A 16,678-nucleotide genomic window follows, 5' to 3' on the forward strand; every position below is an offset into this window, starting at 1 on the left:
TAATCCAAATCAGTGTCGTTGGGAGGGCTAAAGCCTAGCTCTGTAGTAAAGGGTTTAAAATAGTGACCAGCAAGGCAAGGCAAAGTCCTGCCCACCTTTACTGTGCCAATGTGGAATCAACAATTAAACTAATGTGCATGTCTTTGGGGATGTGAGAGTAAAAGCCATGTAGACACCGGGGGGAAAGTGCAAACTCTACAAGGACGATAACTCGACATGCCATGCTGGATCTGTGAAGCATCCCACAAGTAAATTAAAATGTATAATGTAGTTCATATAAATATCAGGGGTTAGTACGCTGCCATATTGTAATGAGAACAATTTGTACAGTCCAAGATTTCTTCTTGTGGTATGTTCAGTGTTACCAACAGAAAAACAGAGTTACACATTTACTTTACAGAATTTTATAAATGCTAATCTGTGAATTTTGCAAAGACCAGCAGTGTTTACACTTTTCCTTGTGGCAGAAACAACCCGTTTATTGAAAGAGTGTGCAAATGACTGTATGTTACAGTAGTCAGAAACCAAATCATTGTGGGACAGAGCATCCAGCAGGCCACCAACATCTAAATAAATAGCCTATCTGTACTTCCTCTGGAGATGTGTTTCAAATATTTCTTTTCAAAGCAAAAGAAAAAAATCAGCTTGGAGCCACTTTGGTTTATTCCTTGCTGTATTACATACCTGTGACGCCGAGATAAGATCTCCAAACACAAGTCCCAAAATGGGATCAAATGTTCTTTAGAATGTTCTCACACTTTCCCCAGTAGCCCCCTTACCCATCAAAAAAATCAAACATTTTGAGAGCATGTTGTCAAAATCGAACAAGGCAAGAACGGTTTTATCCTCCACTTCTGTTGATCGTCCATCGGCGAGCTGTGTCCAGTAGACACCAATGAAGTCATCTGAGATCCACGTAAAACACAAACTCTCCTTTTATTGTTTGAGGCTGATGTTTCTTTCTGCTTTTAATGCAGAACTGTGATTCTGATATTTTGAAATTTGGTCATGTCAAAAATTTTCATAAAACTTTTTTTTTATATATCTACATAAGATTTCTGTTTTTTTGTCATTTAACCAAAATTAATATGTAACACACAAACACTGTCTTTTCATAAGGCACAACAAATCATTATGCACATTCTGATTGCCAAAACTTACAAAAGTGACAATTTCCCATTCTCAACTCTCTTTCTTTCTCACAAAAAAAAAAAAAAATCTCTTTCCACCATTTGTCGCCACAGTAAAATAGTAACGATAAAATAATTTACACAAGTGATAGTTCTAGACATGATTGTCATTGGAGTCATCGTGCACTTCTGTTGCAGGTTGTGCTGGGATTGTAAGTATTTGCTTTTATCATTGAGAAGATTTTCTGTGATTAGGAATGCTGTTGATCACCACCCTGTTAAAGAAGAAAGTCTTACTTTTCATAAACCAAAGGTTCCTCTCTGGAAAGTGATTCATGCCTGGATCAGTGAATGCTTCATTTTGGTGGTGCTGTTTTTATTTGGAAAGGCGGGGGGGTGAAGGGGGTGTTAACAGGTTGTGGGAGGTAGGTCAGCAACTTCCAGCATATCTATACTTTAGAAAACAAAATGCACATATTGATGTAAGACCTTAAACAGATCTGATATACACGAAAAATTCTGGCATCCGAGCTCCAGGTTTTGATAGAGTCCTCGTCTTCTTAAGACAGTTAATGTTTGTAAGCCAGAGATTCTAAATCACAGACAAAAACCCATCTCAGTGTATTTTGGTTTAAATATAAAAAAGACTTCCAACGCTATAGTACAAATTATAAGTACTCCAGTTCCAGTGCTTGATGCAAAGCCAGCAGGTCTGAGTGACTTGATATCCTCCAGAAGGGCATATTATGCTGCGTTGAAAACAATATACATCATTTAAGAATGGAAATAAATGTGCATTTTTGGGTATACAGATATTTTAAATGTTTTAGAAATTGCTCAATGAACAAAACAATCTCACACCAGTTCAAATGGATCCATGCAGGTTTTACAGTTCATCTAATCAAAAATAAACAGAAAACACATGCAGGTATAAAAATCAAAAAGCACCACCACCTTGCAGGAAAAAAAAAAATCACAGACCTCAATATTAAGGGTTAACAATTCACTTGGAAAAGCATTTTTTAGCTTGTTTGTGCTGTCCACAGGTCAAGGATATGGCCACTTTAATCTTTTAGGGATGCGAGGTACCCACAAAAATATATACATGGACAGCCCCTGCGTCCTTCAGAATTGCTGAAAGGCTTTCATAGACGCTGAAGAACTCTTAACAATTACAGTATATAAACTTGCCTACCGGGAAATGAGACGAATAACAAACAGTAAGCAATACTGCACTTAAATTCATCTGCTTTTCATAAGGTTTTGTGGAATTTTTTTAGTGTTTTTTACTTTGGTGCAAAAAAAATGCTTAAATCCACATGTACTTGAAAACCCTTTTATTTAAGTGTATTTCATACACAACTTTAGGACCACCATGCTATAATGGCTAATTTGATCTATGCTGCAAACAGGCAAACATACTGTCAAAATAAATCAAAGAATTCATTGCAAACAAGGAAAATACAAAAGTCCTTTAAGAGAATTACAAAGCATCACAGCCATTTTAATCAGTAAGCTTAAGCCCTGCATTGTCTCCTTGTGAGGCCTGTTTCTGCATTTTTTTACTTTTTCTCCACATGTATCTGTGCTGAGCCAAGTCTGTCACACCAGACTGGCACTATTAGGCCAAGCATCCTACTAGGTGTCCGTTGTCATTACTTTATTTAATATGTGTGGGCTCTGTGGGCAGTTTGCCTAGTGGGAAAAGACCTGAACTTTCATCCACAAGGATGAATGGATTAAGCTGATGGGTTTTTAATGTTGAGAAACTTGATTCCTCCTTTGCCTCTCAAATTCTTTGCTCAGTTTTAAAATGGTCAGCCTCATGTTCTCCTCTAGTTCAGCTAATTTAAATCCTAAACGTACTAGAAATGCATTTGCTAGCTTGCAAGCAGTACTTTACTTCAGTGTGGCCTAGTGACTCACATACTGGATTATAAATCACAAGGCCGCTGGTTCACCAATGTGACACTGTACAAGTAAATTAACCTGCCTGTATTCCAATTGCAAATAAATATAGACTTTTGTGTCTATATATATATAAATCTGCAATTTTGTACTTTGAAGTGTATTGGGATAGTAGGAAGGCAAAAAAAACATAAGAATAAAATAGGAAAATTTAAAATAAAATACAGTTGAATAAACACTGGGCGGCACAGTGGCGCAGTGGTAGCGCTGCTGCCTCGCAGTAAAGAGACCTGGGTTCGCTTCCCGGGTCCTCCCTGCGTGGAGTCTGCATGTTCTCCCCGTTTCTGCGTGGGTTTCCTCCGGGCGCTCCAGTTTCCTCCCACAGTCCAAAGACATGCAGGTTAGGTGGATTGGTGATTCTAAATTGTCCCTAGTGTGTGCTTGGTGTGTGGGTGTGGTTGTGTGTGTCCTGCAGTGGGATGGGTTCCTGCCTTGTGCCCTGTGTTGGCTGGGATTGGCTCCAACAGACCCCTGTGTTCAGATTCAGCGGGTTGGAAAATGGATGGATGGATGGATGAATAAACACTGCACATTCATAATCAACTGATGTTGTCATAATGTTTACAAGGTGTTTAAAAAACCCTTCAGAAACAGTGTTTTGTAAACTCTGGGTTGGGTCGTGGACTTGAAGAACTGGGTCATCACATGATTAACCGAGTGATTTTGTGGTCACTGAAATTTAGCACACTTTTTACTGCAGTAGAATGTAATGTGAGATGTATGCTATAAACAACACCACTGACATATCACAGAAAGTTTTTATTTCTATGGCACAGAAACGAAATAAATAATCTGACAAATGATCACCCCTCTTGCAACTTTCATTTTATGAAAAAAACTCAAGTTGGTTGACAGCATAGGCACATATAAGAAAGGGAGAGAGAGGAGGGAATGACAGATGAGCTTGTGAAGTGAAGAAAGTGGTGCTATGAAATGTTGAAATACAAATAACAGGAGACGAATAAGGATGTGACGATTTTCAGGGTGTTGTGGGGAATGAGTTAATGATGTGGAGTATACAGTATATAATGCCATGACAGGGTTGTGTGCTGAATGCTGTTTCAATGGTCATAGACAATTGGTTGGTGCCTCACTGCATGTTTGTGGTTAAGGCTTGTATACACTGAATCCAAATTTGTAACGGAGGTATAAATAAGTTTTTGTTTCAAGTTCAACTTGCCTTGACAAAGAAGAATTCTTTCTTGTCACACTATTTTAAACTGGTTCGATACATTTCAATCTATTGGTAGTGTAAATTAAATGTTTGTTGGGCCATTGAGAACTGTAAGAACACCAGAAAATATCAAATGAGTGAGACTTAGGCATTCAGGATGGCATCAGTCGGTAGTTAAACATTTCACACTGGACTGTTCTCCAAAGTCTTCATCAAGATTTATCCTTACTTTTGCTCACATAAAATATACATGTCAGTTTTTTTAAGAATAATTTAGCTAAGCGTATCAATCTTTTACTCAATTTATTTATTTGTTAAACAAAACCTGAATATGCAGAATAACTTAAATGAACTCGTTTAAAAGAATGCTTTTTTAAATGGTGGACCTTACTTGAAAAATATTATTAAAAACATTCCATTTAAGACAAGCAAATAAACTGCATAGACTTTACTCCTTATCCAGCGCCATAAATCAAGTGGCTAAACTAAGTGGTCATTTATACCGTCCTTTTCAAAAATCATAATATTCTCACAATGCACCCATCACAAAGAAAAACTAATTTCTCTCAGTTATTACACCGTCAGTAATATACTTCAGGAATCTATTGAATCTATTTTGAATCATAATTATTGTCTTATTAACATTGTGTTTGCTTTCCATGTTTCTCTTTTAGTAATATTCACGTGATAAATATGCTTGAATGGGAACCTTTTATTGCTTTTTATTAATCTGTGTGGCCACTGTTATTTATCTAGTTATGGCTCTGTTGTCATTATAATTATAACCCTCTCCTTGGGTCCCAATATAGAACTTTTTTAAAATGTTGATCCTCATATTAAAAAGTTTAAGAACCAAAGCTTTAGAAGAAAAGCCAGATGAGATGTTGACAGGTTGGCCTTTAAGGTAATAATTATTTACCTGAGTTCAAGTGCTTCAGTATCCCAGTGGGGCATTTCAAAAGAATGCACTTTCAAGTAGTAGCTACCAGTGGGAGAATGAGGACATAACCAGTGTTTCCCTGAATTTAGTGAGATGTGAAATAATTTTGACCTCAAACCTACTTTGTTTTATATATAAAAAAATAAGATTACATTTGCCAAAAATAGCATTTTGTGGATGTGTTATATTTACACAGATATATCCGCTTAATGCATTTTCTTTGCTTTTAATTTTCAACTAAATAAATTACAGCACATTGCTTACTGGGTGTTTGAGAAGAATATTAAAAGAAGCCGTTCATTTCACACAAAACGCCAGCTGGTAATGCAGGTTAAAATAATGAATTGATAAGGTTTTGCAACACACATGACAACTCTAAATCAAACTCTCAAAGCATGTGAATGTTGTACAATCTGCTGTCTCACCGAGTTCAAGAATGCAGTTAAATATACAGTATGTAAAATAGATGGATGCAAATAAGATTCTTAAAAAGGACCTTTGCAATGACCCTGAGAAGCAGGGTGAGGTGCTGTGCTATTCTAACGCAAATTATATCCCTTTTATTCTTGCACTGTTCTGTACTACATATTGCCTATAAAGCAAGAAAAGCAAGCACAATTTATTCAAATTAAAAAGAAAAAAATAGATGTTGTTCCATCTCATGTCAAGTATAATTCTTTTCATGACAAATCAACTACTAAGTAGTGCAAATGAAAGAGAAGCAGGGCAGTCTGAGCAACACACCAACATTCACCACAGAAGTTACCTTTTTGGCTGCCTGCTCCTCTTCCACACCGTCCCCAATTACAACATACACTACTTTTCTGCCAAACCTTTGCATTATGCGCTCAAAGCAACTTTCTTTTCCTGGAAAATAAACAAGGGAGAGTTCAGAATGACTTTACCTGGCTAGCTGCATGTTCTTCATCTCGACCATCTCCAATGACAACATAAGTTATGTTTGTGCCAAACCTGGACACTATACGCTCAAAACTGCTTTCTTTTCCTGAAAAAACAACACAGCACTCAGCGTTTATCCAAATGGGCAAAAAAAGAATAAGACCACTGGTCAGTTTAAAGCAACTTCTATAGTACTTTTTAAGCAATATTCATTACATTATTTATGCATACATTTTCTTTTATTTATTTGTTTTCTCATACTGTATTGCCTGCTAGTAATTATCCAATGTTTCCCAGAATTCAAAATGGCTGCAGCTATGTGGCATGAATTGATTTTGCAGTAGCTTGTGATGTTGCTGCCATTTTTCCTATAAGAGCTGCATGGTGAGTTTTTTTGTTTTTTTGGGTTGTTTGTTTGAACTGGCAGAATTTAATTCATCTGCTAAAAATCTGAAGCATGTTTGGACATCTGTGCCTGAGTATTTTCTACATAATTCATGATTTTGACTAGCAAGGGCATCTTTCCAAGAAATGAACACTGATAATAGTTGTGTTTTCCTGGGTGGCAGAGATTAGAACAGAATAAACAGAAACTGAACCTTAAGATGTGTATGGGTTCAATTAAAAGCTCCACACATCTCAAAAGGGTGAACCAGAATTCATAGTCGAGTGAAGCACCAACGCTGCAACATATAATAACATATAAAGTTGACTTTCAATTTAACAAGTAACAGAAAGTTTTCAAGGAGGAAGTAATATAAATAACTCCTTCTTACGCAGTGGGCTCCAAACAGGACCAGCTTAGTTTGTGAGGAAACTTCGGATGAAACCAAAGCGGAAGAGTTAAGAATTCAAATATTGTAAGGGAATGATTTTTAGATGTTATATACTTTTAGTATACAACATATTATATAAGTGAATCACACACAAATCTAAGGTGAATTTCACTTTATTCCAAAGTACTCTCTCCCATAGCTGGGGAAGGCAGAGCATCATGAAGTGATAAGCTATTTACTGTAGATTAGATTTGATAAACTTTATTAATCCCATGAGGAAATTCAAAATTATATACAAGTTTTAAATGGGAAACATAAAATGAAGGATGCTTGTGAAAGCAAGATGGGATATCTTATAATCTCATACAGTCCAATATACCATGAGGCTGTCTTCTGTGATGGTCATCAAAGCCTTTATCTTCTTTCTAGAAGCTTTTGTGTGTCTGTCACCAGCAAGAAATGTGTTTGGACTTCACCTGACTCTGTCGAGTGTCTCCACTTGGGGTTGCTGGATGCAAACTTAGGCCGTCAGATTCAGAATAAAAAGAGTACAATTGTATTAGACAGTTGAGTTAAAGGAGAACTGTTCCCGCTCTATCCCCTATCAGGATTCTGACAGTGAGGGCATCTTCTTTTCACAGCAGGCTCACTTTATGTCTGGCTCATTCCATTCTTGTGACTGTACTTTATATTATATTGGCCTATATTGAATGTAACATATTGAGAGTTTTATTTACCCTTATTTTATTTACCATTGGATATAAAAGAATGTAGGACATGTTATAATTTGGTATAGTCCAATATACTGTGAGGCTGAGTTCCATGATGGTAATTAAAGGCTTACATATTCCTTCTAGAAATTTTTAAGTACCTGTCATCAGCGAGAAATTTGTTTCAATGAAGAGGTTGTTGAAACACATACCTCTGGTGTGTCAAATTGTAAAAAAGGGCAATATTCACAAATATGTTGGTATATTTCTTCCTTAGGAAGATTTCTAAATCAATCAGATTCTAAACCAATATTTTACAGCGTATAATAATAATAGATCTTGGTTTACTCTTTATAGTACTCCAATAAATTCAAGATGATACCTAGACATAAGATTTACTTTATTATTGAAGTAAAATACAGTATTTCCAGAAGTAAGAAATATACTGATGTCTGTGAAGTGTCTGAAAATTTATGTAAACAAAAATGTTTCAAAATAAACATATCAGCAAGCGAGACATATTGGGGAGTTATTTTTAAAAATAAAACAAGATGCTTTGAAATATAATAGTTGCAAAACCATTACCTGACGGGAGGTGTAATCTATAAAGCTTATTGAGATAAGTGGATTGTCTGGTTTTTATCATGGATGGAGAAGCGCTGCTAAGCATATTATTGATTTTGCTCCGCTGCATTTGAAGCTTCCCTTTGTGCATTTCTTGATGTCTCTACCTGATGTACTCTCACAAACAGTATTGGGTGCTGAAAAACTCGGCTTATATTCAAGTATGTACGGTAAATGAAACAATCCATCTTGATCCAAGGGGGTTCTATTCAATAAGGGCGCACACAAAAAGGCGAGCTTCAAAAGGGCGACCTCAATTGGGCGCGGCGAATAAAGGCGAGCTTCAAAAGGGCGACCTCAATTGGGCGCAGCGAATAAAGGCAAACGCAACAAAATTATTACAGAAAATTTATTAGATAAAATCTACTATTATTATGTAAATTATCTATGAACGACTTTATTCGCTGCGCTCAATTGAAGTTGCCTTTTTGAAGCTCGCCTTTTTGTGCATGCCCTTATTGAAGGATACCGATCCAAGGTAGGTTGAAGTGGCACCTCTACTCTAATGTCAGGAGCAGGCGCTGATAGCGTGTTGCCACACCCACCACACAATGAACCACCTGGATTGGGACTCAAGTGCAGTGGGTTACACCTCAGCACCACACTGGAACAGTGTGAGGTTTTTCTACGGTGGCTAGAGTGGCAATCCTGCCACCAACCCTAAATTCTGAAATAATCAGGAATGGACATCAGGCAGGTCACTTGCCACCTGAACTGTTGCTAAGAAACTGTAAAACTACTTGTCATCTCCAAATAGAAACAAGTGTCTGCTGAGTGAAAATAACTAATAATAAGATCATTACAATAACCTGCAAAGCTTACATGGCTATGTGAGTCACTGAGCAGGTATCCACAATTATTAATGACTCTTGGCCGTGATCGATTGAGGACAAAATGAAACAAGTCAAGGACAGGTGGAAAGGCATGTTTTCTTTATGTCTTACGTATTTCAGTATGTCACAGCTCATGGTACCTCAGTACTGTAACTTCAAAAAAACATATTAATAGATGAAACAAAAGTGAAAGTTGAAGATTTTGGGAACTTTTTTTAAGGAGAGCCGTTTCCTCTAAAATTGGTGTGCAATACATAACTGGCCAGTTGTGCCAATAGTGTACATTTTGGCAGGAAGGGAATGCTTATTCAAAAATAAGTTAGAACATCTAAATTAGTTGAAACTTGAATAATATGTTGAAGTTGAAACAACATATTATATATATACACTGTCGAAAACAAAAACATTTGAGGCATGCAAAATAACACTAACCAACAGAAAATTTGAATCAAATACTGCATTTCTTACATTACTTTTTCTGTAGATGCATTATCTCATTTAATGTATAAAAAAATGTATTAAAAATTGAAGATAACATAACAGATAACAGCAGGCAGTACTTTCATACAGTTGCTTACTCACAATGCCTGGAGCTGAGGTTTCTTCCTTTGTCTGTAGCACTTTTTTTAATGTTTTTTTCTCCAGGAACTCCAATTATGTCTTCAGTTCAAAGAGACTGTGCTATAAAGTGGATCATTCTTTCCAAAATGCCCTAGTGTATTCTGACTGTGTCTATATGAGTGCTGCAAAGGACTAGCATCAATTTGGGACAATATACTGCTATGACAGATTCTGGCTCCCCGTTATCCTGAAGAAGATAAGTGGACCTGACAACCGATGGACTAAACAGAGAATCTAATGTCATCTAGAGACTTAGTACAGATTCTGCGGGTTGGTCAAATCATTAGATTCGAAAACAATTTGCGATTAACTTTGTTTTTGTGAAAGATTGGCAGTGTTATGAAAGGGTTGCAAAATAAACTGCTGCTTTCAACAGCAAAGTTCAACTATCTTCGGTAATGTTATCCATGGGGCTAAATGCCACATTATATTATCTTGGTGCTATAAAGATACATGAGACCTCATTGTAGTTAATAAATATAAGAACAATTTAATTCAACTCTGTCCTTTTAAACAAAATGTACTGCCAAACAACATCAAACAATTTAGTTTCTAGATATATCACAGAAAGTAATGATGTAAAACCTACTGTTACATAAACATAAGATCAAGACAAATGACGGGCATGTTTAGAATATGTTTAATCCATTTTTGATTAAACATGCGACTGCTTTCTTAATCAAACCTGATGTTGCATAATGGCAACTTTGAGTAAGACAGAGAGCATTACCAATCCACAATAAAACAATCTAGTTCAGGGTTACAGTTGAGCCACTGTCTATCCGAGGACCATCTTGTACAAGGTAGGATCCTTCATTGGATAGGACACCATTCCATCAAAGAGTGCATTAAGGACACCATTCCATCAAAGAGTGCACTAACTCACATAGCACCACTCACTCAAAAGGTGGTGATTTTAGAGTCTTCAACTATTAACCACTCATGTTTAGGATGTGGATGGGAAATTGCGAACAATGGAAGAAAACTCAAGTCACAGAGATAATGAGCAGATGAAACTTCATACACACAGTGCCCAGGCTAGGACTTCAAGCCAGGACTTTGGGGCTGCAAGGCAACAGCACTAATAAAAATAATAAGTTAACATTTGAGAACACATGTAAACAAATAGATCTATATTCTACTTGTTATTCTAACAGAAATGTAAGAATGCTTGATAAAATAATATGGTTATTTTGAAAAATATTATCTAAAGGAGTGGGCAACATCCCTGTTCCTGCAAATTAACATAATGGAAGTAATCCCAAAATCTGCTGCTGAAAACAGGGAGAATATCAGTAAGTGTCTTCATATAATCAACAGAATTAATTCCTCAGTTTATCCTATTTTGATGCTATTGATTAAAATCATGATGTATCCATGGCATTATTCTATGCTGCACTTCTTTAACTACTGCCTATTTATAATCTAGTGAGTTGTACTTTATTGTAACCATATTTACTTTATAAATCAGTATACAAAAGAAACTGCTAGACATGTATTTTACTATTTCCCTGTATGTCCAGACAACTGGCTAAGCAGGCCCAGCTGGATTATAGCTGGGCCAAGAACCTAATCAGGTCAGTAATGTGATCCAAGCCCTGCCAATAATATGAAAGGAAAAACATTTAATTTGTCACTTAACCAATAATTTGAAATGACCAAATTTAACATGTTAAACATATTGATATTATTTAGTCTATTGCACCATGACATGAAAACTGGATTATGGTTATAATAAAGTCCATTAAAAAAGTTCCATTCTAGCACAATTACTTGGAGCAGTATCTATTGAACATGTCGTAATGCACTTTGAAATTCAGTCTGCACCAAAACAATAACAATAATGAACATAACAACGTACATTATGTTAATGATGAACTTCCCTTTGTCTCATTCTTACCTATTTTTGTTGCACTATAAATATTTTCAATGGGAAATACTCCTCCTAGACTATATAAAAGAACTTTTGCAAGTGCTGGTATGAGTTGTGTTGTCGTAACCAATACATTGACACAGTTACTTCTGAAAGAAAAGCAGAGAACAGCATTAAAAATTCCATTGAAATCTTCAGAGTATCCATCTGAAAGAAGTAATTAACAGACTGAATTCCAAGTTGGTCACATATGCTGAAAATGTTAGGACAGTTCACTACAAAACCAGCAACAAATTATCCATCCATTTTCAATTACAGGGTCAAGAGGTATCACAACCTATCCTGACAACATCAAAGCAAGACAGAAACCAGGACACCAGTCTACCACAAGGCTCACTCTATCACTCTGGACCAATTTAAAGTCAGATTAATCTAAGAAACATGTTTTAAGGCTGTGGAATGGAAGTGGAGTACTGGAACACTGCACATACAGAGAAATGAGCATTCTTCAAAAAGAGATGAGACCTGAACTCTGATCCTGGAGGCTGTCATATAGCATAAGTAATCACTGTGCCACCATGCCACTTGGTTTTGTAAATTATGTCTGCATACTGTGTGAGCCTGAGCAAGTCACTTCACCTATATACACAAACAACATACTACATATGGAAACAATTCTACCAGGTCAGCATGGTAGTGCAGTGCTTAGGTCTGCTGGGTTTGAATCCAGTGCCCAATAAAAGGCTGTGTGGAGTCTGCAAATTCTCCCTTTATCTTTGTGGAATATTTCACTTTATTCATGTTTTCTTCACACTTGACCCTCTTTGATTATCTGCTGATTCTAAAGTGACCTTGTGTTAGAGCAAAAGTGGCTGTGTATGTGCACAAATAGGCCCTGCAATCAACTGGTGCTTCTTTGAAGGCTTATTCCAGCTTTGTATCTGATTCTAGTTGGATAGCATCTGGCTGCATATGATCCTGAATTGGACTGAGCAGATTGGAGAATTTTATGTGTTAATGTGTTAAGCACATCTATTTTAAATGGCAAAGAGAAAAGTTGACTTACCTGGAACTGATGATTGACAGAGATTTAAGTGCATTGGTGAGCCAGGAATCTGTTAACGCCTCAACTTCAGCTCTGAGTTGCAGCCATGCATCTCTTTTGGCAGGCCCAAGAAGACCTTAAAATAATGATTGCAAACATAAAGATTGGTCTCTTTATGTGAAAATCTGATTTTTTTATTTCAATTTAATGTTCTTTTAATCCATTTAGCTGATTTCAGCTCAATGTTCGGTTTTACCAGGCTGTTATATTAATGGTAGTATCATTTGCTGCATTACACAATTATCCTTAATATTAACATTTTTTTTCTGTCCAACTCTTTTCCTTGTTCATTTGGTAGCACTTCATGTTGCATCTATGTGATGTTAAAAGTGTTTGTCTGTTGTACAACCCTTGGTACAGGCAGTAATCTTCAAAAGCAGGTGAAGGACAGGCAAGCAATAGTTGATTCAGATAAGCATATATAGTGAGTGTGAAGTAAACGAATATTAACATTTAACCCTTTTAATCTCTGTGTCATGTATTCAAGCCAGTGAATGTGGAAGAAACCCTTTTAAAGCTCTTTGAATGTACAACAATAATGCTTTTCTGTTTTATCATTTTATTTCCCTTTTCATTATGTCTCTTAAAATGAACAATTGCAACAAAAGTTAACATCTTTTTAGGCTAAAAGCCTCCTAAAACTGATTTGGAAACTAAAATAAAAGCCAGGGACTACTCTTGAGATAAGCTAGCCTTCGGTAAGACCATTTAAGACTGTGCTGGGAATATGAATTAACTGAAAAGCACTATAATAACATAAATACCACTGATACAGAAAGGCGATAGATGCACTATACAAGCAGACAAATAGATGAAGATTGATTTCAATATATTGTTTTAAGTGGCTTTACTCTCATAACACTTGATTACTCATTTCTCAGAGTTTTTCATTTAACCATCACCTTTATAACACTGTAAACATGGAAAATAAGAACTCTCAAGATGGTGACACTATTGAAATAAAAATAATTCAGTGTTTAAAGATGAAAAGAACCATTAGGCCATATTGAACTATTTTTTGGAACAAAGTGATATAACATAAGGTTTTTCTAGCTTATATATTTTGCTTTCTAAAGGGAACTGCACAACATAATATGTACTGTAATATTCTTCAAAAAAGTAATTTTGTTGACAGAGGGAGAATGCGGAGATGGAGTATTTTTCTTTAATTTAATTTTACACGACCAAATAGATATATGCTCTGAACCCACCTACCTCTGTGTATTGTATATACAGTATTTACACAATACACCTAAAAAACATGCAGTGTTTCTTATTGGGACTGTTTTGCAGGTGCACCTGGGAAATAGTAGGGAAGTAGAAATGTTAATCACTCAGTATCGATTTTCCTCCACTCTAGAATGGAACAGCACCTGAATTGTGTCACTTCTGCTCAGTCCTCTGGCTCTGGCCCACTCCCTGAGAAGGCTAAAGAAAGGACAGATAAGTCTAAAAAAGAGTTGCAGCTCTAGATGGGAGACCCTGTTTAATCTGTAAGATGAGTATGCATAAAAATGCAGAATGCTGAGAGACCTGTCGTCTTAAGGAATTACTTTAATTTTGCTCTACTGTAGTTCACATCTGACCTGTCCAAAGATTCCATGTCTCTTCTGCATACACCCATATAAATACAAATAAGGATTTGGGAGGGAAGCACTGATATAAGGGCTTCTTTAGAATGGTGCAAGAGTATACAGTAGAAAGGTATGGATACATTTCAGAGAGCAACGATCATAACATTGGTCTTCAGAGCAAAGCCCTAACTGAATACATTGTATTTAAGTTGTAAAAATATACACCCTTAAATAATCTCAGTCATTTAATTCTTTGCAAATAAAATGGCAACTGAAGAAAAGAAAACATTTTCTCAATTATCTAATCATTAAAATGTAAACCTGACACCTGGGTTTGGTTAAATTAAATAAAAATATATCAAAATTATTTATGTATTTTAAAAACACACTAAGAGAATTAAAATCATACAATGAGATATACTCTTCTTCTTCTTACTTTCTTTATACCAAACAAAAAACAAAACAGAAGAAAGGAGCATGATATATATTTAAATAATTTTAAGTGGCCTAACCACTCTCTCAAAAATATGTTGAAACAATTGTTTTAATTAATTTTACTGTAAAGCTATTCAAAACAAAAAATAAAAAGAAATGCAAGAATGTATTTTATGGTATAGTTTTGAAAAACAATTATTTCCACAGTTAATAAACCATTGCCATACAAATAACATCACACATGCTGCATGTAACTGGCAAACCATTAAACTTTTTTCAACTCTTTTACAGGAGGCAGAGAAAATGAAAATGAAAACAAATAAACATATGATCTTCAACTGTTGAAACAGGCTGCAAGAAAAGACAGGTCTGAAATAACCAATAGATGATGAAAGATCTGTTTGACTTTTGAGTTTCCCACAGTGTGGCTCGTGAAGACCTAGCCTATGAAGAAGCCATGTTAGATGTATAAACTCTCAGCACTGCTAGCATCCACTGCTGTCACAGTGGGAGTTTATTTACAAAAAGAAATACCTGATTTACAGTTCCTCTATCTACTTCACACACCTGGCTTCAGGTGCCAACCGGTGACAGCAGGTACTCACACACATCTATACTTACTCACACCAAGACAGTTTAAAGTCAGTAATAAACTTATGAGAGGAAAGCAGTGTACCCAGAGAAAACTTACATAAACATGGAAAAGAATGTGCAAACTCACACAAAGAGTGAGGTAGTACCATTATAATAATAATAATAATAATAATAATAATTCTTTATGTTTAGAGGGGAGCCACTTCAGCCACCACTAACATGCAGCACCTACCTGGACAATGCAACAGCTTCCAATTTGCGCCAGTACACTCACCACACATTAGCTGCTAGGTGGTGAAGGGTTGAGAGACAGATAACCAATTAGAGACTGGGGAGGATTAGAGTGCCAGAATAATTAGGCCATGGTGGGTAATTTAGCCAGGTCATCGGGATACACCCTACTCTTTATGAAGGATGCCCATGGGTCTTTAATGACCATAGAGAGTTAGGACAGGGGTATTGGGATCCAAACACAGACCACAGTGTAAGTGCCCTCTGCTGGCCTTACCAACACTTCTTCCAGCAACACCCCATAGTCTCCCATCCAAGTACTGGATTTGCCCGAACATGCTTAGCTTCAGCTAGATTACCTATTCTGCTTAGCTTCAGCTAGATTACCTATTCTGCTTAGCTTCAGCTAGATTACCTATAAGTGCATGTGGCACGACTATGACTATAACACTGTGATACCTTCTTTGCAGAGTATTGAAAAAAGTGCAAACAATTTCTTGTTTGCCTACTCTGTGAAAATGTATTATTTTGAATTAAAAGATATCAAAACATAAAATACACTTCTTTCCAGTTTTCTCTGGGAACGATCCAACTCTGTCCATCACTAATAGCCATAATTTCCATGCACCCTCACAAAGTACTACAGTAGAACTGAATATATGTCTATTCATTGATTGCCTTTACCTACTTAACGTCATGATTAACCTAATTCTGCCAAACTTCTGCTTACCTCCAACATTGTTTTTGTATGTGTTATACAACTCTTTTACTCTGCGATACCGAAAAGCCAGCTTCCTCATCCAATCGACCCCTCCTCTCACACCTGTGGCCAGACAGAGGTTTGCGCTGGTTGCAGCTGCATGGAAGCCATCTGTTGCAAAACTGTAAGTACTGTCAATAATAATAATAAAAGGCATATTTTAATGTTAACACATGATTATCATTATTAATGTTCTCTGTTTATAACAACAGTTTGTTATGTTAAGCAGAGAAAATAACAGAAAGAATCTCATCTCAGGTCATTTCTGTTTTATTTTATATTGAGTACTGTGTATGTCTTATACACAATGAAGGTGCTAAACTAATTAAATGCACTATTGTTATAATTAATGAAGTAAAATTTAAAAATATCATGTTTCAAATACTTAATGTTGCAACAATTTCAAGCCTTGCAGCCTGTTGTTGATTGT

General features: G+C 36.1%; 1 protein-coding gene across 20 annotated transcripts in view; it reads right to left on the reverse strand.

Moving 5' to 3' along the window:
• Positions 1-645: 645 nt before the first annotated feature.
• The window catches only part of eya4 (EYA transcriptional coactivator and phosphatase 4), a 300,443-nt gene continuing 284,410 nt past the window's right edge, over positions 646-16,678 (reverse strand). For 14 of the 20 annotated variants that reach the window (XM_051924949.1, XM_028797738.2, XM_051924948.1 and 11 more), the window contains 5 exons: positions 16,219-16,379; positions 12,616-12,730; positions 11,577-11,698; positions 5,979-6,079; positions 646-1,879 (listed from right to left, as the gene is read on the reverse strand). In XM_051924949.1, the coding sequence (XP_051780909.1) occupies positions 1,799-1,879; positions 5,979-6,079; positions 11,577-11,698; positions 12,616-12,730; positions 16,219-16,379 (580 nt within the window). In that variant the 3' untranslated portion in view covers positions 646-1,798. The other 6 variants (XM_028797736.2, XM_051924957.1, XM_051924956.1 and 3 more) reach the window with 2 other exon arrangements.

Source organism: Erpetoichthys calabaricus, chromosome 3 (genome assembly GCF_900747795.2).
Source record: "Erpetoichthys calabaricus chromosome 3, fErpCal1.3, whole genome shotgun sequence".
NCBI lineage: Eukaryota > Metazoa > Chordata > Cladistia > Polypteriformes > Polypteridae > Erpetoichthys > Erpetoichthys calabaricus.